This window comes from Anolis sagrei, chromosome X (assembly GCF_037176765.1).
Source record: "Anolis sagrei isolate rAnoSag1 chromosome X, rAnoSag1.mat, whole genome shotgun sequence".
Lineage (NCBI taxonomy): Eukaryota > Metazoa > Chordata > Lepidosauria > Squamata > Dactyloidae > Anolis > Anolis sagrei.
The window spans coordinates 66,527,181-66,551,167 of NC_090034.1; the positions used below are offsets into that span (position 1 = coordinate 66,527,181).

General features: G+C 43.7%; 2 protein-coding genes across 3 annotated transcripts in view; one reads left to right on the forward strand and one right to left on the reverse strand.

Moving 5' to 3' along the window:
* Positions 1 to 9,106, forward strand: part of PPT1 (palmitoyl-protein thioesterase 1) — a 34,487-nt gene extending 25,381 nt beyond the window's left edge. Inside the window, exons 8-9 of the mRNA XM_060784618.2 lie at positions 1,933 to 2,004; positions 7,998 to 9,106. Of these exons, the coding sequence (XP_060640601.1) occupies positions 1,933 to 2,004; positions 7,998 to 8,120 (195 nt within the window). The 3' untranslated portion in view covers positions 8,121 to 9,106. The remainder of the gene's footprint in view (positions 1 to 1,932; positions 2,005 to 7,997) is intronic.
* Positions 9,107 to 10,879: 1,773 nt separating this feature from the next.
* CAP1 (cyclase associated actin cytoskeleton regulatory protein 1) overlaps positions 10,880 to 23,987 on the reverse strand; it is a 51,922-nt gene continuing 38,814 nt past the window's right edge. For both annotated transcript variants that reach the window (XM_060784616.2, XM_060784615.2), the window contains exons 9-13: positions 23,748 to 23,938; positions 18,991 to 19,114; positions 16,734 to 16,816; positions 15,014 to 15,157; positions 10,880 to 12,359 (exon numbers count right to left, since the gene is read on the reverse strand). In XM_060784616.2, the coding sequence (XP_060640599.2) occupies positions 12,276 to 12,359; positions 15,014 to 15,157; positions 16,734 to 16,816; positions 18,991 to 19,114; positions 23,748 to 23,938 (626 nt within the window). In that variant the 3' untranslated portion in view covers positions 10,880 to 12,275. The remainder of the gene's footprint in view (positions 12,360 to 15,013; positions 15,158 to 16,733; positions 16,817 to 18,990; positions 19,115 to 23,747; positions 23,939 to 23,987) is intronic.

Below are 23,987 nucleotides of genomic sequence, written 5' to 3' on the forward strand. Positions count from 1 at the left end.
GATGGAATTGAACCAAACTTGGCACACAGGACTCCCCTGACCAACAGAAAATACTGGAAGGGTTTGGTGGGCATTGACCTTGAGTTTGGGAGTTGTAACTCACCTACATCCAGAGAGCACTGTGGATTCAAACAATGATGGATCTGGACCAAACTTGGCACAAGCACTCAATACACCCAAATGTGAACACAGATGGAGTTTGGGGGAAATAGACCTTGACATTTGGGAGTTGTAGTCACTGGGATTCACAGTTCACCTGCAAAGAACATTCTGAACCCCACAAACGACAGAATCGGGGCAAACTTCCCACACAGAACCCCCATGACCAACAGAAAATACTGTGTTTTCTGGTGGTTTTTGGTGACCCTTCTGACACCCCCATGGTGCTCCCCCCCCCCCCCGGGGTCTTGACTTCCCAGGTTGAGAAATGCTGCCTTAAGGCCACCCAGTTCAACTCCCTTCACCAGGGCAAGAAAACATAATCAAAGCCCTCCTGACATAGGGCCATCCAGCCATTCACACACACATATATGTATATGACAGATGCAGTATCAAAGATTTGAAAGGGACCGCCAAAGAAGGACAATGATATGTTGCATGTTCCAGAGTAGGCAAACCAGACAATCTCCACATCAACACTGACAAAGAAACAGCAAGAAATACTGTTTACCCACAAGTATAAAGGCATTACATATTTTAGAAACCAACACTTTCTCATTACTTTATTTTCCATTATCACCTGACTGGGCCACAGCAACGCGTGGCAGGGGATGGCTAGTGTATGTGTATATAGATAGATAGATAGATAGATAGATAGATAGATAGATAGACTTTTTCAGCTATCCTCTTTTTCAATTATTTCTTAGTTCTTAATGCTTGGTATTAAGAACTGCACAGTGGGTTAAACCGCTGAGCTTCTGAACTTGTTGATCAAAAGATCACAGGTTCAAATCTAGGGAGCGGCGTGATCTCCCGCTGTCAGCCCCAGCTTCTGCCAACCTAGCAGTTTGAAAACGTGCAAATGTGAGTAGATCAATTGGCAGGAAGGTAACAGTGCTCCGTGTAGTCATGCCGACCACATGACCTTGGATGTGTCTACAGACAACGTCGGCTTTTCGGCTTAGAAATGGAGATGAGCACCAACCCCCAGAGTCGGACACGACTGGACTTAATGTCAGAGGAAAATGTTTACCTAACACCTGGTATTGTACCAGGAAGGTGATCCCGGTCAGAAATATTAAAAATTAACGAGGTATTTTTGGTTACAAAAGTGTGAGTCAAGCACTGAAAGAGTTAGTAGGCCAGAGTCTGTTAGAGTCAGTGGGCCAAAACTAGTGTCATCCTAAGGAAAGTGAGTAGGCCAAAGCCTGTTAGAGTTAGTGGCGCAAAGCTAGTATCGTACTGAGGAGTGTGAGGTAGATCTCAGTGTGAGAGAAGCCTATTGTGAGAAAGCTCCAGAGTGAAGGCTGTTGTGCGTAAAGCTGCTATGTATTTGTTTATGTCATGGAAACCTTGTTTTTGTAAATAGTGCAACCATATTTTACTATAAAGACAAGTCTCCTATGGATGAGATAACATTGGTCTGTGTGTTTTTGTTCTTTTCGTCACTTTTGGCTACTGAGGCTGGGTCATGCTGCTGCTAATAAGTTACTCTGCATTTATGAGGAGGACCTTTTGTTAATAAGCCCACTCGCCCAACAATCCCAGCATAAAGGAAGGCAGGGTCATGTAGGTGGAGTATGCATTACTTGATCCTTTGATAATCAGCTGAAATGTGCATGCTTGAGAGGCTTTCTCACCCTGAGCGACTCATGAGGAAAAACAATCCTGGATGCACATAAAACATGCTGTGTGGCCTCTTGTGCCCTTGTGCCCTGGGGACAGAGATAGAGACTCTCGATCATTTCTTCTTTTCCCCTTCTCTTTCCACAGTGGTTTGGGTACTATCGGAGCAACCAAGCTAAAGAGACCATTCCCCTGAATGAGACATTACTGTACACAGAGGTAAGTAACAATTGTGCACACGACTGTTTTTGCTATGAAGAGTACAGAGCAGAACCTAGCTGCTAAAAAACTATTCCTATCCCTTCATCTATGTGTATGTTTAATGTAACCAGAGAACCTGTTTCCACTTATCATAGCTGACTACAAAAAAACCAGGAAGAATGGAGGCCTAAACAATACTTTCTACAATTAACCGAGAAGGGAAGCCAGATAGGCTTCATGGGACTGGGGAAGGCCTCACTCTGCTGTTTGGAGCATGGATTCAATCTATATAAATAAAAATGTAATGTTCGTTTGTGCTATTCACAGAAACCACTGGGGCAATTGACACCAAATTTGGACACTATGTCCCTAACAACCCAATGTATGTTCTCCACTCAAAAGAACAACAAAACCCAAAAGCAGAAAGGACTTCTAAACTGCATGTCCACAAAGGAGAAACTGCATGTCTACAGAGACCCATGGCCACGCCCCCTCCTCCTCCTCGCGGGGAAACAGCCGGCCGTTAAAGCCAGGCGCATGTGCACGGCCACACACACACACACAAGCGAGTGGAGTGGAGGTGGAGGCTTGCCACATGCAGGAGGGCAGTCTCCTCCTCCTTTCCCTGTTGAAGAGGAAAGGGCGGATGAGTGCCAGCAGCAGCATCGGAGCAAGGAAGAAGGGGAGGAGGAGGACAGGGGGGGGAGGGGGAGGAGGCGAGGAAGGTCCACGGTGTTTGAATGAAGGACCTTCCTTCTCTCCCTCCCTTCCCTTCTTTCCTCCCTTTCCTTCCTTCCTTTCTTTCCTTCTCCTTCCTTTCCTTCTTTTCCTCATTCCTTTCCTTCCTGTCCCTCCTTCCTTTCCTTCTTTTCCTTCCTCCCTCCCTTTCCTTCTTCTTTCCCTTTCTTCACTTCCTTCCCCTTCATTTCCTTCCCTCCCTCCTTTCTTCATCCCCCTCCTTTCTTTCCCTCCTTCCTTCTTCCTTCCTTCCTCCTCCTCCCTCCCTGTCCCTCCTTCTTTCTTTTCCTTCCTTCCCTTCTTTCCCTCCCTTCCCTTTTCCTTCCTTCATGTCTCTCCTTCCTTCCTTCTTCCTTTCCTTCTTTCTATGCAAGATATAAATACAATATTAAATGGAAGGGACAGTCAAGAAGTAACGAGAGAAGGAGGGAAAGAGGGAAGGAAGGAGAGAAGCAGGGAGGGAAAGAAGGAAAGAAAGAAAGATAGAGAAGCAAGAAAGGAGAGAAGGAAATAAAGTGAAAGGAAAAAGAGAGGGAAGGAAGGAGAGAAGGAACAACAGATAGGGAAGGAAGGATGTAACCAGAGAGCAAAGAAAGGGAGGAAAGAAACAGGTAGAGATGGAAGAAAGAAGAGAGATAGGGAAAGAAAAAGAGGAAAGGAAGGAAAGAGGAAAGGAAGGAGAAAAAGAGGAAGGTTGGCCACAGCAACGCGTGGCGGGTACAGCTAGTATTCTAATATTTTTGAATGGAAAACTGAGTGGATACAAAAGGAATGGGGAAGCTGTAGCCTTTCAATGCCAGGGTGCCACTTCCATTATCCATGACTATTGGCTCAGACTGATGGTTGCTAAACTAACAGTGTTTCTCAACCTTCCTAATGCCGCGACCCCTTAACACAGTTCCTCATGCTGTGAGGAACCATAATCATAAAATTATTTTTGTTGTTACTTCATAACTGTAATTTTGCTACTGTTATGAATTGTAATGTAAATATCTGATATGCAGGATGTATTTCCTTTCACTTGACCAAATTTGGCACAAATACCCGATACGCCCAAATTTGAATACTGGTGGGGTTGGGGATTGATCTTGTCATTTGGGAGTTGTAGTTGCTGGAATTTGTAGTTCACCTACAATCAAAGAGCATTCTGAACTCCCCCAACAATGGAATTGAATTATACTTGACACACAGAACTCCCATGACCAACAGAAAATACTGGAAGGGCTTGGTGGGCATTGACCTTGAGTTTTAGAGTTGTAGTTCACCTACGTCCAGAGAGCACTGTGGACTCAAACAATGATGGATCTGGACCAAACTTGGCCCGAATACTCAGTATGCCCAAATTTGATCATTGGTAGTTTGGGGAAATTTGACATTTGGGAGTTGTCGTTGCTGGGATGTATAGTTCACCTACAATCAAAGAGCATTCTGAACCCAACGAACAATAGAATTGGGCCAAAATTCCCACACAGAACCACCATTATTTGAAGGGACTTGCTGGCACAAGCCTCCCTCCAGCCTTGCATGCTCTCCACCTCCTCGCACATGCGCACCATGCTGCCATGCGCTGAGCACACCTTCTCTTCCCTCCCTGTTTGGAGTCCCAGAAACAATTACAGGAGGAGTAGGACTTTTGGTGGCAGGATTCACTGTCTGTTTCCAAAAAGAAAGAGAAGAACAGACGGAGAGATCTTCGGCCTTGTCTGCCAAAGGGATTCCTAAGCTCAGGGGTCCTTAAACTTTTTAAACAGGGGGCCAGGTCACAGTCCCTCAAACTGTTGGAGGGCTGGATTAAAATTTGAAAACAACATGAATGAATTCTTATGCAGACTGCACATATCTTTTTTGTAGTGCAAAAACCACTTAAAAAACACTCCTACCTACGTGACCGCATCTCTGTGTACGAACCCACCCATAGAATCATAGAATCAAAGAGTTGGAAGAGACCTCATGGGCCATCCAGTCCAACCCCCTGCCAAGAAGCAGGAATATTGCATTCAAATCACCCCTGACAGATGGCCATCCAGCCTCTGTTTAAAAGCTTCTAAAGAAGGAGCTTCCACCACACTCCGGGGCAGAGAGTTCCACTGCTGAATGGCTCTCACAGTCAGGAAATTCTTCCTCGTGTTCAGATGGAATCTCCTCTCTTGTAGTTTGAAGCCATTGTTCCGCGTCCTAGTCTCTAAGGAAGCAGAAAACAAGCTTGCTCCCTCCTCCCTGTGGCTTCCTCTCACATATTTATACATGGCTATCATATCTCCTCTCAGCCTTCTCTTCTTCACGCTAAACATGCCCAGCTCCTTAAGCCACTCCTCATAGGGCTTGTTCTCCAGACCCTTGATAATTTTAGTCGCCCTCCTCTGGACACATTCCAGCTTGTCAATATCTCTCTTGAATTGTGGTGCCCAGAATTGGACACAATATTCCAGGTGTGGTCTAACCAAAGCAGAATAGAGGGGTAGCATTACTTCCCTAGATCTAGACACTATGCTCCTATTGATGCAGGCCAAAATCCCATTGGGTTTTTTTGCCGCCACATCACATTGTTGGATCATGTTTAACTTGTTGTCTACGAGGACTCCAAGATCTTTTTCACACGTACTGCTCTCGAGCCAGGCCTCCCCCATTCTGTATCTTTGCATTTCGTTTTTCCTGCCAAAGTGGAGTATCTTGCATTTGTCACTGTTGAACTTCATTTTGTTAGTTTTGGCCCATCTCTCTAATCTGTCAAGATCATTTTGAATTCTGCTCCTGTCCTCTGGAGTATTGGCTATCCCTCCCAATTTGGTGTCGTCTGCAAACTTGATGATCATGCCTTCTAGCCCTTCATCTAAGTCATTAATAAAGATGTTGAACAGGACCGGGCCCAGGACGGAACCCTGCGGCACTCCACTTGTCACTTTTTTCCAAGATGAAGAGGAAGCATTGGTGAGCACCCTCTGGGTTCGTCCATTTAACCAATTACAGATCCACCTCATGGTAGTTTTGCCTAGCCTACATTGGACTAGTTTGTTTGCCAGAAGGTCATGGGGGACCTTGTCGAAGGCCTTACTGAAATCCAGGTACGCCACGTCCACGGCATTCCCCGCATCTACCCAGCTTATAACTCTATCGAAAAAAGAGATCAGATTAGTCTGGCATGACTTGTTTTTGATAAATCCATGTTGACTATTAGCGATGACCGCATTTGTTTCTAAGTGTTTGCAGACCACTTCCTTAACAATCTTTTCCAGAATTTTGCCTGGTATCGATGTGAGGCTGACCGGACGGTAATTGTTTGGGTCATCCTTTTTTCCCTTCTTGAAGATTGGGACCACAGTGGCCTCCTCCAGTCTGCTGGAACTTCTCCCGTTCTCCAAGAACTCTCAAAGATGATTGCCAATGGTTCCGAAATGACTTCCACTAGTTCCTTCAGTACTCTTGGGTGTAGTTGACCTGGCCCTGGGGACTTGAACTCATTTAGAGCGGCCAGGTATTCCTGGATGACTTGTTTCCCAATTTGGGGTTGGATGTCCTCTAATCCCTCATCCACTCCCTCTTGCTGAGGTTGAAGATGACCTTTTTGTGAGAAGACCGAGGCAAAGAAGGTGTTAAGTAGTTCTGCCTTTTCCCTATCCCCTGTCAGCATTGCCCCATCTTCTCCTCGAAGAGGCCCTATCGCCTCCTTGTTTTTCCTTTTTCTACTGACATAAGAAAAGAAGCCTTTTTTATTGTTTTTAATGTCCCTGGCAAGCCTGAGCTCGTTTTATGCTTTAGCCTTGTGGACCTTTTCCCTTTTGAGTCCCAGTTCCCTTGATTCTTATCCAGATGCTTTCAAGCTGGTTTCCCAGATTGCTGTCCTGCATCTCTTCTGCAGCATAAGAGTTTTTTCACATATAAGGCTACTCCGCCTCCTCTCCCCTTTGTTCGGTTTCTGTGAAAGAGGTTATAGCCCTCGATGTCTACATTCCAGCGATAGGAGTCATCCCACCAGGTTTCAGTGATGCCTATGATATCATATTTGTGGTGTTGTGCTAAAAGTTGGAGTTCGTCTTGTTTATTTCCCATGCTCTGTGCATTAGTGTAAAGACATGTGAGCCCCTGAGATCTTCCCCTGAGCTGTTTAATTGGGATCCCTTTGATCATCTGGAGAGGCCCTGCTCACGGTTTCACCTCCATCGCAGGCGTGATTGGTGGGGACAAAGGAGAGGGCTTTCTCGTTGGTGGCCCCTCGACTCTGGAACTCACTCCCCAAGGACATCAGGCATGCCCTAACCCTGGCAGTCTTTAGGAGGAGCCTGAAAACGTGGTTGTTCCAGTGTGCCTTCCCAGAATAAGGAAACTCCCAGCAATATGTCCTCGAAATGCACTCTACTATTGATCTAGGATTGTCTGCACACCCCATCCCTCTCTGAAAACTCTATCCTAGTTCATATTTCATCTGTTCATGCTCAGCATTATTCTTAAATTTTAATTATTACATTTGCCCTGCCATAGGTTTTAAACGTTGTGTTATTGCTATTGTTTATTTTTTGTTATGAGTTTTATTTTATTGTCTGTATTAATTGTTGTTATTGCTTTTATCATTGATGTTTTGTGGGCTCGGCCTCATGCAAGCCGCACCGAGTCCCTCGGGAGATGGTAGCAGAGTATAAATAAAGATTATTATTATTATTATTATTATTATTATTATTATTATTATGTTATTGCTATTATTATTAAAAACAATACAATAATTAAAATGAAGAGCAATTTCAACAAATATAAAATTATTCGTATTTCAATGGGAAGTGTGGGCTTACTTTTGGCTGATGAGATAGGATTGTTGTTGTTGTTGTTGTGTGCAGATGGACGATAAAAGCGACAGCTCCCCTGGCGGCCAAAAAAAAAAAAAAGTTAAATAGCCTCTATATGTTGTATGTCAAAATTGGCATTGAATGTTTGCCATCTATGTGTACACTGTAATCCGCCCTGAGTCCTCTGCGGGGTGAGAATGGCGGAATATAAATGCTGCAAATAAAATAAATAAATAAATAAATAAATATGATGGCAAGATAACAGTAGCCCAAGATCTGTGGAAGAAGCCTTACAAGTCACACTTATTTTTTTTAAGGCAAAGATGGAAATGTGAAGTGGTTTGTAGTTTGTAGTTTGTAGGGTCTTAAAAATTTACTCCAATATTCTCTCAACTGCAAGCTTACTAACTAGCAACGTTTGGTACTAGTCTGACATTTTTGTGTGATTTTCTGACTAAAAGATTGCTGTTACTTACACTGGGACGCTCCTTTTTTTAGGATCGCTTGGGCTTGAAGGAAATGGACCAGGCAGGAAAGCTGGTGTTCCTGGGAGTGGAAGGAGACCACCTTCACTTTTCGGAAGACTGGTTCTACAAAAACATTCTGCCATTTCTACAGTGAAGCTGATGGGCTGCAGACAGAATCGAGAATTTTCTAAGGAAGTCACCTGTTGGGAGGCAATTTTTGTGGCGTCTTGGGCCTAGCTGGCATTTGCTCTCGTCATGCCTAGAGGGAGAATGCATTGCCACTAACTTGCTAGATGCTGGTTTAAGCGTTAACATATGTCTTTAACTGAACTCCACACCACTGCTTTAGCACAAAATGGTCTGACCTTTAGAATAGTGAATTATGTGTGGCCTCCGAATGGCTTTGGATTCTGTTGTCATCAAGCTTAGCCAGCATAACATGTGAGGCAGGATTTTATCAGCTGGAGTCCAGCTTTTGGAGCATTATATATTCCCCTTCCTCATCAAGAAGTTTCCTAGGCCATAAACCTGCCTTCAGATATTTTAGATTGTAGCTGTTAATCCTGCATAAGGCCCCAAAGTGATAAACTTTAAATGAGGCACCAGATAGTATTACCCTTTAAGCTTCATCTTTTGAGGGCACTTCTGCCCAGTGTGCCAAAAACAAGGCCTAATTCAACTGCGGCAGAGGAGAAATCCTCATGTGGTACTTTTTGGTGTGACTTCCATGGTTTTGTCAGCACCAAAATGAAATTCAAACGCTTAGGCCAAGCAGTGAATCTACTGCAGCCTGCTAAATTTTTTACAGAGTACTCAGGGATGAGATAGCTAGTATCTCTTTCGAGGGAGGAGAATTGCACTGAGCCTTGGGTAATTAGTATACATTACTTACCTTAGGTGATATGGAGAGAGTAACTTGAAAGCAAGACATAAAAGATTGAGACATGAAGCATTTGATTAAATATGCAGGAAAGGTGAAGTTCAACTAGAGCTCATTTTTGGCGCAATAGCAACTTAAGAGGAGCGTGTGGGAAACGGTTCGAACGTTGTAGTTTTTGCTTTTCTGTATTATGTTTTAACAAGGAGCACTATATGAACGTGTTCCCACTTGACACATTCCAGTAAAGAAATTTGATCATGGTGGTGGTGTCAGCATCATAACTTGTCTTCAGATGCCTTCACAGAGGATTTTTAGATATTTAACTGAATCTTCTTCCCAGTCAGCAAGAATGCTTAGGAGTATGACTGTAGAATTTGCACTTAGAAAGCAAGAGGTGTCAATAGTTGAGGGGATGAACTTCCAGGACTTGCAGAATTATAAACTTGGAAAGGGTCACAAGGGCCATCTTGTCCAACCCTCTGCTATGCAGAAACACATTAAAGCATTCCAACCACAGTTTAAAGGGTTAGATCTCACCGCCTCCCAAGACAGTCCATTCCATGGCCAAATATGGTTCTTATAATAATGTCTTCCTAATGCTTGGGGGGGGGGGATCTTTTATCACCAGAACCCATTAGTTCTAGCCTGTAATAGGATAGCACACTTCTAAAGTACTGTATATCCTGGTGTATAAGACTACTTTTTAACCCAAGCAAATCTCAAAAGTCAGGGGTTGTCTTAATACGTGGGAGTAGTCTTATACGCTGGGAGTCGTCTTATATGCTGGGAGTCGTCTTATAGAGCGGGTGCTGAAAATTCCAATCCGGATTGGAGAATCTGTGGTTGCTGCATATGGTGGGGGGAGTTCAAAAATGGCAGTGGCCACGTCCCTGCCATATCCAGCGACTGTATGAAAGCATTAAGGGCGACGCTGTACAAGTATGGTAGAAGAAAATCCATTCATCAGGATTCATTGACGTAATGCAGTCCCAATGGTGAGGTGAAAGGGCGCCTCACCGGGAAGGTGTAAGTGTGTCTGGGGTGCCCGGGGTATGGAAAAAAGAGGTAAGAGTGGCTCTGGGCCCAGAAAAACACACCTCCTTTACCTGTCTGTTTGGCCCTTGTATCCTATTATCCGTATCTCCTCCTCTGCCTCTCAGATCTTGCTCCTGCAGTGAAGTGGTGCAGGTGTGCATGTGCGAGATCTGAGCAGCAGAGAAGGAGGTACAGTAATAGGAAAATTACCATATTGAAATCAAATCTGATGCTTTTAAACATTTTATTTGGTGTGCGTTGGAAGGGGGGTAGTCTTATACAGGGAGTATATCCCAAATTCTATATTTTAACTGGAAAAGTTGGGTAGTAATTACTCATGGACCCCGGTTACAATTTCATTTGTTTATTTCGTGTTTTCATACTGTTCCATCCATTCGGGTGGCATAGAATGGTACAACCCACTCAGAAATGGAAACATCAGTGAAACAAAAAGGTGGGGACCCTTTCTTTGGCTGATTTTCGGCGTGTTGGCTGTAGGCCCTACAGCCAAGCGCTTGATGCTTGTAGGCCCATGCTGGCAGGGCTTACAGCCGAGTGCTCAACGTTTGAAGGCCCAGCTGGCAGGCCCTACAACAGAGCGCCCAGTGCACTTGGCTGTAGGCCCTGGCGCTTTGCTGCCCAAAGTCTGAAAATCTTATTTTTTTTCGGACCTTGGGCTGAAAAGCTCATTTGTTTAGGTGCCCATTTTCGGAAGCAGCCGATAGAAATGGGGCCATACGAATGGGGCAAACAAACGGATAGGAATTCCATACAAATGCACAAGACTAGTAATTATATCATTCCCCCAACTGTGGCATGTACCAATATGTTCAAGTGGCGTGTATGCACTTGCCCTCATCCTTCAAGACAAAAAATATCCTGAAGATGACAAATTACGTGAGCCTTGGGCTACAGAGTGAGATCAGAGGATTGGTGGTTACTGTGAAGATTCTTGTTTGGCTGAAGCAAAGACAGGGAATTAACAAAGGAGCACCACCTTAATGAGCAACTTGGCATTAACTTTATTCTATCTTCAGTATAATTTTAAGTACATAAGAAAGGTTTTATTTCCACAAGCCTCAGGAGAGAAGTACAAGTCACAGGACAGTTTCAAAATAAAAAGAGGAATTGCATATCTTCTGTTACGTTCCTTTTTTTAGTGGAAGGAAACCTCATTAACTGTGGCAAAGAGGGAAGTAAGATATGTGTATGCTATCCGAGACACTACTAGTTAGGCGCACAGGCAGCTCCCTTTGGTGGGTCAGTACAGTACCATGCCTTTTGGCTTTGACGCAACCACTGTGGCGCCAGGTGAACACACACCAGACTTTCGGCAGAGAAGAAGCCAAGCAACGGGGGAAAGGGACAGCCAGAGAAGGAACGCTCCCCAGCCTCTATTACACAACGCCAACAAGCTTGGATGAAATGACCAAACCAACTGCAATGAACTTGTGCTTACGGAGAACTAAATACTGGACATGGAATGGAGAACTCATCCCTCCCTGGAAAAAAACAAGGGATGGGCTCTGAGCGGGGAAACAAACTGTCCTGGAAGACCGAACAATGTTCAGTTGCTCAGAAGAGGGACCCTTTGGGCACAACTTTCCCTTTAAAGGAGGCCTTAAATGGAACTGGGTGAGTGGCAGCTTCCAAAGCTGCTGGAAGGACTCCCTGGAAAGAGGGAGAGGTCTGTCCCATGGTTGTCTTGTGGCACCTGTAACAGAGATGATGTCTCCCCCAACATCATGGCACAACACAGAATTTTACACTGAGCACACAGGAAGGAATATAATTATGGGGGAGAAGGAGGAATGCGAACACACCCCAGTCTTCAGCCTTTGGTCCAGCAAAGCCATTCCTGGAAACTGTTTAAACTTTTCCTTTTAAACACTCCTGGTTAATGAGTTAAGCAGAATTAGTGAATTCCCTTGTACTTCCCCAATCCATACCTGCCATAGACACTTTCACATACACATGACTGGGGACTTCATACCCTGATACTTTTTTTCAAGAGGGGAGAGAGGGTTTTTTGTTGCTTAAACAAAGAGGAGGGAGGAAAAAAAGAACACTTAGAAGCCAGCCACTGATCCTGGCTCCAATCAGCACAAACGAGTCTGACAAAACGTGATTGGTGATGTGGTTTTGTCCGACCGCGAGGAAAACACACACCTTCCTGCTGTTCCACAGAGTGAAGGAAAGAATCCTGCCACCCTACCCCAAAATCCCAGACTGAGGTATTTTCAGTGAAGGAAAGTAGGTGAGTCTCTCAAAAAGACAGAAGCAGACGGAGAGCGGAAAAGGTAAAGGAAATCTAAAAATCATCCCCAAGAAAGCAGATTTGTGTCCCACTGTGACAGTGGGGCGAAAGGAGGGCGACTGGATTGCCAGGTCAGCTTATCCGGCAATTTCTGTCACGGTGGTGACTAACTTCTTCCCGTTCCACAGCGTCTTGAACTGTTCCGGGATGGGGAACTCGTTCTGGGGGAAGAAAACACCAGAGTCAGCGCTGCTCTAAGGCATTTGGAGATAGCGATACAGCCTTCAAACTGCTTTAGCCCCAGAAATGTTAACAATAAGGATCACACCTTATTACACCGATTCTGCAACAACTGCATTGGCTACCAATAGAACATCGGATCTCTTACAAGATACTGATCCTGACATTTAGAGCTCAAAATGGCCAAGGGCCTTTATATCTTAGGGACCGCCTCATTCCTTTTCTCCATCAGTGGTCTCCTCGATCCACCCAGGAAAATCTCCTCTACATAGGGAAGTACACCAGGAAGCTACACGGCATAGAGCTTTTTCGACCTATGCTCCAATTCTGTGGAACTCGTTGCCTCCATACATTAGAGCAATGTCGGAGTTGCGACCTTTTGTAAAGGCACTCAAGACTTGGCTGTTTGGTTGTGCATTTAAGTAATCAGATCTAATTTGCCAAATAGTCACTGTTGAATGTTTTTATGTTGAATGTTTTTATATTGTGTAAATGCTATTTTAGACTGAAAGTCGCTCGGAGAACCTTGGTGGAGAGTGACTAATTAAGAAATGAAGTGAAGGGAAGTGAAGGGAAGTGAAATGTCTTATAGCGGCACAGGAAGACCTGTGGTGGATTAGAACAAGAACTCAGCATCCTTGAACACTTTGTTGTGAGCGAACAACTGAAAAGAATGAAGGCACAGATCTTCTCTCTCTTGCTCACAACTTCCACTTAAGTCAGGCCTACACAACCTGTGCCCTTCCAGATGTTTTGGGCTTTAGCTCCTAGAATTCCACTGAACAAGTTGGCTAGGGCTTCTGGGAGTTGGAGTCCCAAAGCTGGAGGGCCACAGGCTGAAGAGGTCCTGAACATGAAGTTTCCACTTAGGGGTGAAAAGCCTTTGACTCTCCAGGAATCCTTCCACATAACACAATTATAGCGTTGACATTCCGTTCCAAGTGCCATGCTTCTATCCCGGGTTTATAATAAATAAATAAATAAATAATAAAAAAACTTTATACCCCGCCACCATCTCCCTGATGGGGACTCGGAGCGGCTTACATGAGGCCAAGCCCAAATAACAATTACAATAAAGAAAAACCAAAACACAAACCGAAAATGCGAACAATAACAATAACATCATATTAACATAAAAACATATGCATACACAACAATATAAAAATTACAATAAGCACAAGCACAATAACAATGGGCAGGCTACATATAATAATTAAAAAACAAACATAATTAAAACTAGTTAATTAAAACTCGGGCAAGATAAAAGAAGGAAGTAGGTAATTTGTGGAGGAGAGCTCATCGGTGTTTTGGTGTATTATCAGCCAGAGAACTCTAAAGCCAGACCAGACTATAAACCCTAGATTTCATAGAGCAGTGGTTCTCAACCTGTGGATCCCCAGGTGTTTTGGCCTACAACTCCCAGAAATCCCAGCCAGTTTACCAGCTGTTAGGAATTCTGGGTGTTGAAGGCCAAAACATCTGGGAACTCACAGGCTGAGAACCACTGCCCTAGAGGATACAGAAAAGAGAGTTAATGTGGAATCACTGCTCTAAATTAACTAATTTATGAGGTCATAAAAAAAAGACTCCAGCAAAACCATGCGGGGAATGCGGAAGTACTTCATCAGTGTCGCAGATGGACGATGAAAGCGACAGCTCCCCTGGTGGCCAGAAAAAGTTAAATAGCCTGTATATGTCTGTATATGTTGTATGCCAAATTGGCATTGAATGTTGGCCATATATGTGTACACTGTAATCCGCCCTGAGTCCCCTGCGGGGTGGGAAGGGCGGAATATAAAAGCTGTAAATAAATAAATAAATTCCCAATATGAATGAGCCTCCAGTGTTTTGGACTCCCCATAGTCCATTATTCGGCTATATAGGGCTAATGGGAGTTGGAGTCCAAAGGTCCTTCATTTCGATACTACAGGAAGATGAGCTGCAAAGGCACAAATAATATTTTGAAAATGTCTATTCAATAGAGAAACCAGCCATGGTATCAATTTGGAAAAAACCCTGGGATTCAGTTTCTGTCAACTCATCTAGAGTTGGGCTGCTTGTCCTTCCCATGTGGTGCAAGTGGGGGTTTGCCACTTACTACAGTAAACAAAATCCTGTTCCACCTGGATTTGAAAACTTGTTGGCAATACAGCCCTCCAACCCAGTTTCAGCAAGAAACTGGTGACTCCAAGAATTTTTTTACAATTGCCTGCCTCATGACCTCCCCCCCCCCCCACCTCTGTATGTATCACCTTCCCAAGTGACCAGAAATAATAATAATAATAATAATAATAATAATAATAATAATACTTTATTTATACCCCGCTACCATCTCCCCAAGGGATTCGGTGCGGCTTACATGAGGCCAAGCCCGAATACAACAGTACAAGCAATAATAACAACAGTACAAGCAATTAAAATAAAAACATAGACAGTAAAATATACAACATTAGCAATAAGACAACGCACAATTAAAAACAGTGGGAAGGCCAAATGTAAAGTTAAAATTGGGAATAATGCTGGGACGTGGACGAAAAGGTGATAGTGGCGTTTGTGGAACGGCATATGAGGAGACCTAAAAAATGTAAGGTGCTTGGAGGACAAAGTGCTATGGGATCATTATTCATACACTTACAAAGTCGCCGCTCTCTGTGGGAATGAGGACGTTCATCTCTGAGGACTTGGCACTGACAATCTCGCAGTTTAAGGAGTCCTTGCTCAGGTAGACATGACAACCGTCTGTCTTGTTGATAGAAATGGTTGGCACTTTACCCATTACCTGGGAAGCAAGGCAAAGATGTCAAACCATGATAAACTTCACCACCTCTAAATATATATATTGTTGATTCTGTTTCTCTGTGTACTAAATGGATTAGGAAAGAACAACACATACAAAATACTACTGCTACTTTGCTGACTGGGATTGTGCCATTTCAGAAACAATTGAACTGGCCATTTATCATAGAATCCTAGAGCTGGAAGAGACCTCGTGGGCCATCCAATCCAACCCCATTCTGCCAAGAAGCAGGAAAATCGCATTTGAAGCATCCCCAACAGATGGCCATCCAGCCTCTCTTTAAAAGCCTCCGAAGAAGGAGCCTCCACCACACTCCTGGGCAGAGAGTTCTACTGCTGAACAGCTCTCACCATTAGGAAGTTCTTCCTAATGTTCAGGTGGCATCTCCTTTTCTGTAGTTTCAAGCCATTGTTCTGTGTCTTAAGTGTCCAGGGAAGCAGAAAACGAGCCTCCTCCCTCCTCCCTATGACTTCCTGTCACATGTTGATACATGACCCTCATCATGTCTCCTCTCAGCCTTCTTTTCTGAAGGCTAAAAATGCCCAGCTCTTTAAGCCGCTCCTCATAGGGCTTGTTCTCCAAAGCCTTGATCATTTGTGTTGCCACCCTCTGGACACATTCCAGCTTGTCAATACCTCACTTCAATTGCGGTGCCCAAAATTGGCCACAGTGTGATTCCAGGTGTGGTCTGACCAAGGCAAAATGGAGGGGTAGCATGACTTCCCTGGATCTAGGCACTAGATCCAGGTCAAAATCCCATTGGCTTTTGTAGCTGCCGCATCACATTGTTGGTTCATGTTTAACTTGTTGTCCACGAGGACTCCAAGATCTTTTTCACATGTACTGCTGTCGAGCCGGGCACCAGGTATCAGCTTCCAGGAATCATATGAAACGCTGGTCTTTGAAGTCGCAGGCAGTCATTTTTTTGAATGCGTTCCCTATCTGGTACAGTTTAATATATATGTTTTGAGAACCACATGAAAAACTGGGTAGGTTTTTTTGGGCTATATGGCCATGTTCTAGAGGCATTCTCTCCTGACGTTTCGCCTGCATCTATGGCAAGCATCCTCAGAAAAAACCTACAACAACCCAGTGATTCCGGCCATGAAAGCCTTCGACAATACACATGAAAAAACTTGGGTTTGTCCAGGATTTTTGGCTGTTGTTAGCATGTGTTTTATCCCACTGGGTCTGGTATTAAACCTAATCCCAGTCTGATAATGGCCTCCTCCTATTTTGCGTTTTGGGTCGCTGTTGAAGTGGACGCTTCTAAATTATAACTACTCTGGGATTGAAGAGTAGGACAGAATCATAACCACGGCTTCCTGTTGCCGCACAGATGGTGAACATGGAAGCGCTATAGATATTATGACACTGCAACAACCAGCAACTCGAGCAATAAGGGGATGAGAACTATAGTCCCACATTTTCCCTAATGAAGGGATTTCAAGGATGGAAAAAAATCTCCCACCGTCCAGAGGCCTCTCTTTTCATATTTTGAAAAAGTCAAGGCAAGTCGATGGTTGTTACAATGCCGCAGAAAACGAGAGCATGTTACCTGAACTTGAATGTCTCGGCTGTTTATGATCTCCACGATTCCCACCACATCATCGAACACCAGGCCAACCTTCTTGCAGTTATCTAACAGAAACAAGGAAATAAAAAGTGTTTCCATCTTGCAATCCTGAGCACGGCCTTTCAGAAAGGAAAACTAAGTACCTCCTACTTCTGCTGTTAATTCACTGATTGGTCTTAAGCAAATTACTAGAGCAGCCTCCACTGATATGTGGGGATTATAGTTTGAAAGGACCTAAACATGGATCTTTAACCACAAGTTCATTAATCTCAACTGTCTAAATATGTATATTTGAAAACTCAATAAAAATTATTTAATATGCAAATATATTTACATTTTTTCTGAATACATTTGCATGTACAGTGTGCGGCAGCATAACTTCCTTTTTTTAAATTTGCGCCATTCAGTCGGTTGAAGATGTAGCGGAGCGCTAGTGGTCTTGTTCAAGAGGCGGGAGTATAAAGTTTTGTCCTGACCATCATGCGTTGGAACAGCGAGGAGCATACGCTTGCCGTTGAAGCCTACTTTTTGCGTGGATGTTCTATGATCGCAACCCAGCGCGCCTTTCAGACCAGAAATCAATTGTGACATGGGTCACTACATTCAGACAAACTGCAAGTGCGACAAGACAAAGAACTGGAGTCCTTTGGCCCATAAGATCTCCTGAGAACATTGAGGCAGTGAGAGCTTCAATGTTGCAATCACCACGGCGTTCTGCGCACAAACATGCGTCTGCCCTTGGACTTTCCGATCGTTCTGTGAGGAGAATTCTTCATGATGATCTTCATTTCCATCCTTACAAGATGGCGACTGTGCAGGAACTTTCTGAACGTGACTTCAATTCTCGGAGGAACGCGTGTGAGGTTCTTCTCGAAGTCGTTCCTGAGGACGCTATTTTCATTTGTGTGGATCCGTCAACAAACTGGGCTGACAACAATCCTCGAGAATTGCATCAAAGGCCTTTGCATTCACCTAAAATCACAGTGTGGTGAGCAATTTCCTCAGCTGGAATTATTGGTCCCTGGTTCTTTGAGGAAAATGAAGTCGCAGTGACGGTGAATTCGGACCGGTATGTAAACATGTTATAGGATTTTTTTCCCCACAGCTAGATGGGTTGGACTTAGGGGACATCTGGTTCCAACAAGACGGTGCAACTGCACACACTTCAAGAGCATTGATGGCTGTTTTGAGGGAACATTTCCCAGAGCACCTCATCTCAATTAGGGGGGATTTGGAGTGGTCGGCCCACTCTCCAGATTTGGCCCCTTGTGATTTTTTTCTATGGGGTTTTTTGAAATCCCGTGTTTATGTGAACCGTCCAAGGACCCTACAAGATTTGAAAACCAACATCCAGGAAGAAATGGCCAACATAATGCCTGCTATGCTGGCAAGAGTCATGACAAACGCCAGAAATCGGTTTACTCAGTGTATGGAGAATGGGGGACGTCGCCTACCTAATTTGATCTTCAAAACTACGTAAAACAAAACTTTAGGTATGCGCCTACATTATAAAAAAATATTCTGATTCGTACAATGGGTTTTATTAAGTTTTGAAAAAAGGAAGTTATGCTGCTGCACCCTGTACATATTCCCCTGCGTCTGAACTGCCAACAGTGTACAAAAAGGGTTAGCAGTCATTTCACATGGCACAGGCTCAACTTGTAACTCTCCCACTCCTAATCATATCTGAGCCAAGTATTGGAAAAGGCCTATCTACGATCAATTCTAAGACCTTGCTCCTTGCTTTTAGAGACAGGGCTGTCATCATGAGAAGTGTCACTCTCTTTTAGTTCTACACTTCCTTCCCTCTAGCAATGCTTCAGTGCCAGGTCCCCAAGACTATTCATTTGGCAGCCTTCCCATTAATATATCTGCTTGCGCTGTCTCCTGGAGATGGGGCATTTTGAGCTTCTGTGTCTGAAACAGGATGGCTTCCTGCCTTTGGGAGGGAAGGTGAAGGAGGAGCATAAGCTGGAGCTCCTGATGGTGCAATGGGTTAAAACAGGTTAGAGGTTCGAATCTGGGCAGAGTGCAAATGAGCTCCCTCTGTCAGCTCCAGCTCCTCATGCAGAGACGTGAGAGAAGCCTCCCACAAGAATGATAAAACAATAAAAACATCCATGTGTCCCCTGGGCAACATCCTTGCAGACGGCCAATTCTCTCACACCAGAAGTGACTTGCAGTTTCTCAAATCGCTCTTGACACACACTCAAAAAATGGCAATCTAAGTCAAACCTACCCAGCGTGACGGAGTTGATCTTGCCCTTGATATGGAGCATACTGTTCACACACTTGTAGACGTAGGCCACCTGCTTCAGCTCTGTGTCGCTGATCACCAAGTTAGAGGCGTTCTCATGGTTCTCCTAAAAGGGGGGGGGGGGGAGAGCTGCTCATTCTCGCTGTTTGCAGAATCGATCAGAAACAGCCGATAAAGGTGAGCAGATGCATTGATCTTAGACCAGCCATCCTGCATCCTTCTCTCTCCTTCCAGGACTGAAATGCTTAATCCATTTCTCAAAATATTTGATACACTGCGGAAGTTCTCCAATTAACAGCCTGTAATTGAACATCAAAAAAACCAAAGTGCTCTTCCAGCAGTCACCAGCCAATCCAGGCCCAGGTATTAGATTTGCTGCGGATAACTAGGACGGTTTTAAATGGTGTATTTTAATATTTTGATAAATGTTTTTTTAATGTTTATGTATTGTATGTGAATTTGTGTCCCGGCATTAAATGTTTGCCGTGTATATGCTGTGCTCTGCCCTGAGTCCTCTTTGGGGTGAGAAGGGAGGAATATAAATGTTTTAAATAAATAAATAATAAATAATCCCTCTCCAATGCCAGAAATACAGCTTAATGGTGTATCATTAGAAAATGTTGACCATTTCCACTACCTTGGCAGCCACCTTACCACAAAAGTCAACATTGACACTGAAATTCAACACCGCCTGAGCTCTACGAGTGCAGCATTTTTCCGAATGAAGCAGAGAGTGTTTGAGGACCGGGACATTCGTAGGGATACCAAGGTGCTTGTTTATAAAGCTATTGTCCTCCCAACTCTGCTATACGCCTGCAAGTCGTGGACTGTCTACAGAAGTCACATGCAACTCCTACAACGATTCCATCAGCGCTGCCTCTGAAAAGTCCTGCAAATCTCTTGGGAAGGCAAGCGGACAAATGCCAGTGTGCTGGAAGAAGCAAAGACCTCCAACACTGAAGCGATGGTCCTCTGCCATCAACTCCGCTGCACCGGCCACGTTCTCCGGATGCCCGACCACCATCTCCCAAAGCAGTTGCTCTACTCCGAACTCAAGAACAGAAAACGGAATGTTGGTGGGCAGGAAAAGAGATATAAAGATGGCCTCAAAGCCAAGCTTAAAAACTCTGGCATAGACACTGAGAACTGGGAAGCCCTGGCCCTTGAGCACTCCAGCTGGAGGTCAGCTGTGACCAGCAGTGCTGTAGAATTTGAAGAGGCACAAATGGAGGGCGAAAGAGAGAAACGTGCCAAGAGGAAGGCGCGTCAAGCCAACCCTGACTGGGACAGTCTTCCACCTGTAAACCAATGCCCTCACTGCAGGAGAACATGCAGATCAAGAATAGGTCACCTACAGACCCACAGTCACCTACAGACCCACCGCCAGTACACCGATCACAGACAATCCTACTCAGACAATGAGGAATCGCCTACGTGAGTAAGTAAGTCTCCAATGATCTGGGCAGCAGGTCTCAAAAAGACAAAATACATACTTCTAAAAAACTGCAATGGAAAGGGCTCTTTAGCTAACCCAAACATGCCGCTTGCTTCAAAAGTATTCTACACTTATCTTGAAATATTGCTAATTATTTGACCATTTTGTGAATGGCAAAGTATCTGACATATTATTTACAACATGACTTTTTTTCTAGCAACTGGTACTCAAGGAAATCTTGGAGATGGAAACTGCTCTTCCTTGGAAGGAATAGATACAAAGTTTGATGGTCAAATTTAACAAGTTAGAGCAACAAGGTGTTCTCAATTGGTTTGAGAAGCAACAGCTATATAATTGGAAAAATGACTCGTTAGGTAAAAATTTCAGAGGTAGAGAGCTGAATAAATATGAAGAATGGCTAAGTAAACTGGAAAAAAACAAGAAATAGCTGGGAAAGGATTAATTGGGAAAATATACAATGGATTAACAGGTGAAGAAATAGGACTGAAGTTGTTAGAAAAGTTATAGGAAGGAGACCTAGGGCCTCTGATGGATCTCAATGGGGAAAGGGTTCCAAAGTGGAGAGTGGTTAAGAATCTGTAATTAGATTAAAAAGAAAATGCATACGAAGTCATATGGAGATGGTATACCATACCGGTTATATTGGACCAGATGGATAGGGAGCAAAGTAACCTCTGCTGGAGATGTGGCATGCACAAAGGGACATATTTTATATATGGTGGGAATGCCCCCAGCTGAAGAGTTTATGGAACAATATATTTATGGAAATAGGTAACATTATAGGATTAAACATCACCCCAGGTGCTAGGTTAGCATTATTAATGGACGCCACAAAGTTGAATTTAGAAATGAAAAAGAAAAAAAAAGTGATTATTTTACTCACCATGGCGAGACTTATAATTGCAAGGAATTGGAAGATAGTAACCAATCTCGTGCTGGCAGAATAGTATGGGGAAGTATGGAACTATCAATGGAAATGAGGGTGTTTGGGGGGAAACTAGTAGATCAGATTTTGATTCATACTGGTCGGTTTTTATTAAATACTAGCTGTCCCTTGCCACACGTTGCTGTGGCCCGTTCTGTATATATGTGTTTATGTGTGTGTATATATGTGCGTATATATTTGTGTATTCGTGTGTGTGTGTGTGTGTGTGTGTGTATGTATGTATATATATATATATATATATATATATATGCATATTATGAGAAGAAAGGAAAGCTTAAAGAAGACAATGATGCTGGGGGAAATGGAAGGAAAAAGGAAGAGTGGCCGACCAAGGGCAAGATGATGGATGGTATCCTTGAAGTGACTGGATTGGCCTTGAAGGAGCTGGGGGTGGTGGTGACGGCTGACAGGGAGCTCTGGCGTGGACTGGTCCATGAAGTCACGAGGAGTCGGAAATGACTGAACAAATGAACAACAACAACAAATGCAAATTGTGTATATGTGTGTGCTTCTCTATATGCATATTTGTGTGTATGTATGTATGTATATGTGTGTACATGTGTATATCTATATATGTATGTGTGCATGTGTATATGTGTATATATGTGTGTGCATGTGTATATGTATATATGTGTATATTTGTATGTGCTTGTGCATATATATGTGTGTGTGTGTGTATGAATGTGTGCCTATGTATATGATTGTATGTGTATATGTATTTATGGTGTATTTTTGGGGATTTTAAGTCTGTTCCGCTGGGGGGGTTGTGTGTTTTTAGGGGTGATGGGCACTTGTTGGACTGTTAGATGTATTGTGTTAAAATTTCGTGTCAATTGGACCAGTGTTTACTGAGTTATGTTTCTCCCACAAACGAACACTACATTTTTATATATAGAGATGTTGTAGAGTAGGGGTCCTCAAACTTTTTAAACAGAGGGCCAGGTCACAGTCCCTCAAACTGTTGGAGGGCCGGATTATAATTTGAAAAAAAATGAATTAATTCCTATGCACACTGCCCATATCTTACTTGTGGTGCAAAACCACTTAAAAACAATACAATAATTAAAATGAAGAACAATTTTAGCAAATATAAACTTATTAGTATTTCAATGGGAAGTCTGGGCCTTCTTTTGGCTGATGAGATAGGATTGTTGTTGTTGTGTGTGCTTTCAAGTCATTTCAGACTTAGGTTGACCTGAGCAAGGGCCGGGTAAATGACCTTGGAGGGCCTCATTCGGCCCCAAGGCCTTAGTTTGAGGACCCCTGTTGTAGAGAGTGAAAAGGGAAAACAATACGACCTTGCTAATCAGAAATTTGGGATATGACATTTGTTTATTGGTTGACTCATAAATTTATGGCAAAAGATATTATACTTGTTCAGGCCATGGTGGTCGGGTTATGTATTCGTAAAATGTTCCTTGTTTTGTGTTCCGTTTACACTGTATGCTGCAAATGTATGTTAATATTGGGTTGTTGTAGATTTTTCGGGCTATATGATCACGTTCTAGAAGCGTTCTCTCCTGACGTTATGCCTGCATTTATGGCAAGCATCCTCAGAGATTGTGAGGTCCTTTGAGGATGCTTGCCATAGATGCAGGTGAAACGTCAGGAGAGCATGCTTCCAGAACATGGCCATATAGCCCGAAAAATCTACAACAACACAATGATTCCAGCTATGTTACTATTTTTTTAATTAAAAACTCCCAAAATACTGGTACTCAAGGAAACTTGGAGTTTTGACCATAACCCCCAGAATCCACCAGCTAGAATGGTTAGACCAGTGGTTCTCAACCTGTGGGTCCCCAGATGTTTTGGCCTTCAACTCCCAGAAATCCTAACAGCTGGTAAACTGGCTGGGATTTCTGGGAGTTGTAGGCCCAAACACCTGGGGACCCACAGGTTGAGAACCACTGGGTTAGAATGAAACGTTAATGGCCAGAATCCAGCGACATATGCAGGCATAAACTGTGCTAATCATACAGAATGAGTCTTTTGGTTAAGCGGAACAGACATATCAAGTTAAAAGAGCTAGAAGCAGTGTTCCATTTGGGAAACTATGCCAGACATACAATAATGCACCTAGGTAATGTGTACACGCACATGTGTATGCAAACTGGATCATAGAATCATGCTGGAGGAGCAAGACATTCTTAGAGAGAACATATTACTCAAGTCTGCAAAACATATACCCACAAATGTGGAGGTCTAACTGTACACTGGTATCTAATATTGCCAACATCTAACACAGTGTAACTCCAGCAAGAGATATCTATACCATGCTGAGACAATGCAGGATCTCAGCTTTCAGCTTCTGACCCTCATGCTCTCAATACTCACCACTCTCCATTTCTTCCCCTCCAGCTCCAGCATCGGGGGCTCCTTCCTTACAGGAGGCTTCTGGAAGGTGTTCCGATCACCTGCAGGCTTTGGGGCTGTGAAGGGCTTTGGTCCCGTCCTTATTGCCCCACCTTGGTTCTTCAGCGTGGGGTTCTTGTGGGTCTTCATGTCATCGGACACGTGCTTTAGACCTAGGAGGGAAACAGGCCATTAACTTTCCTCTTGAATATGCCACAAAGC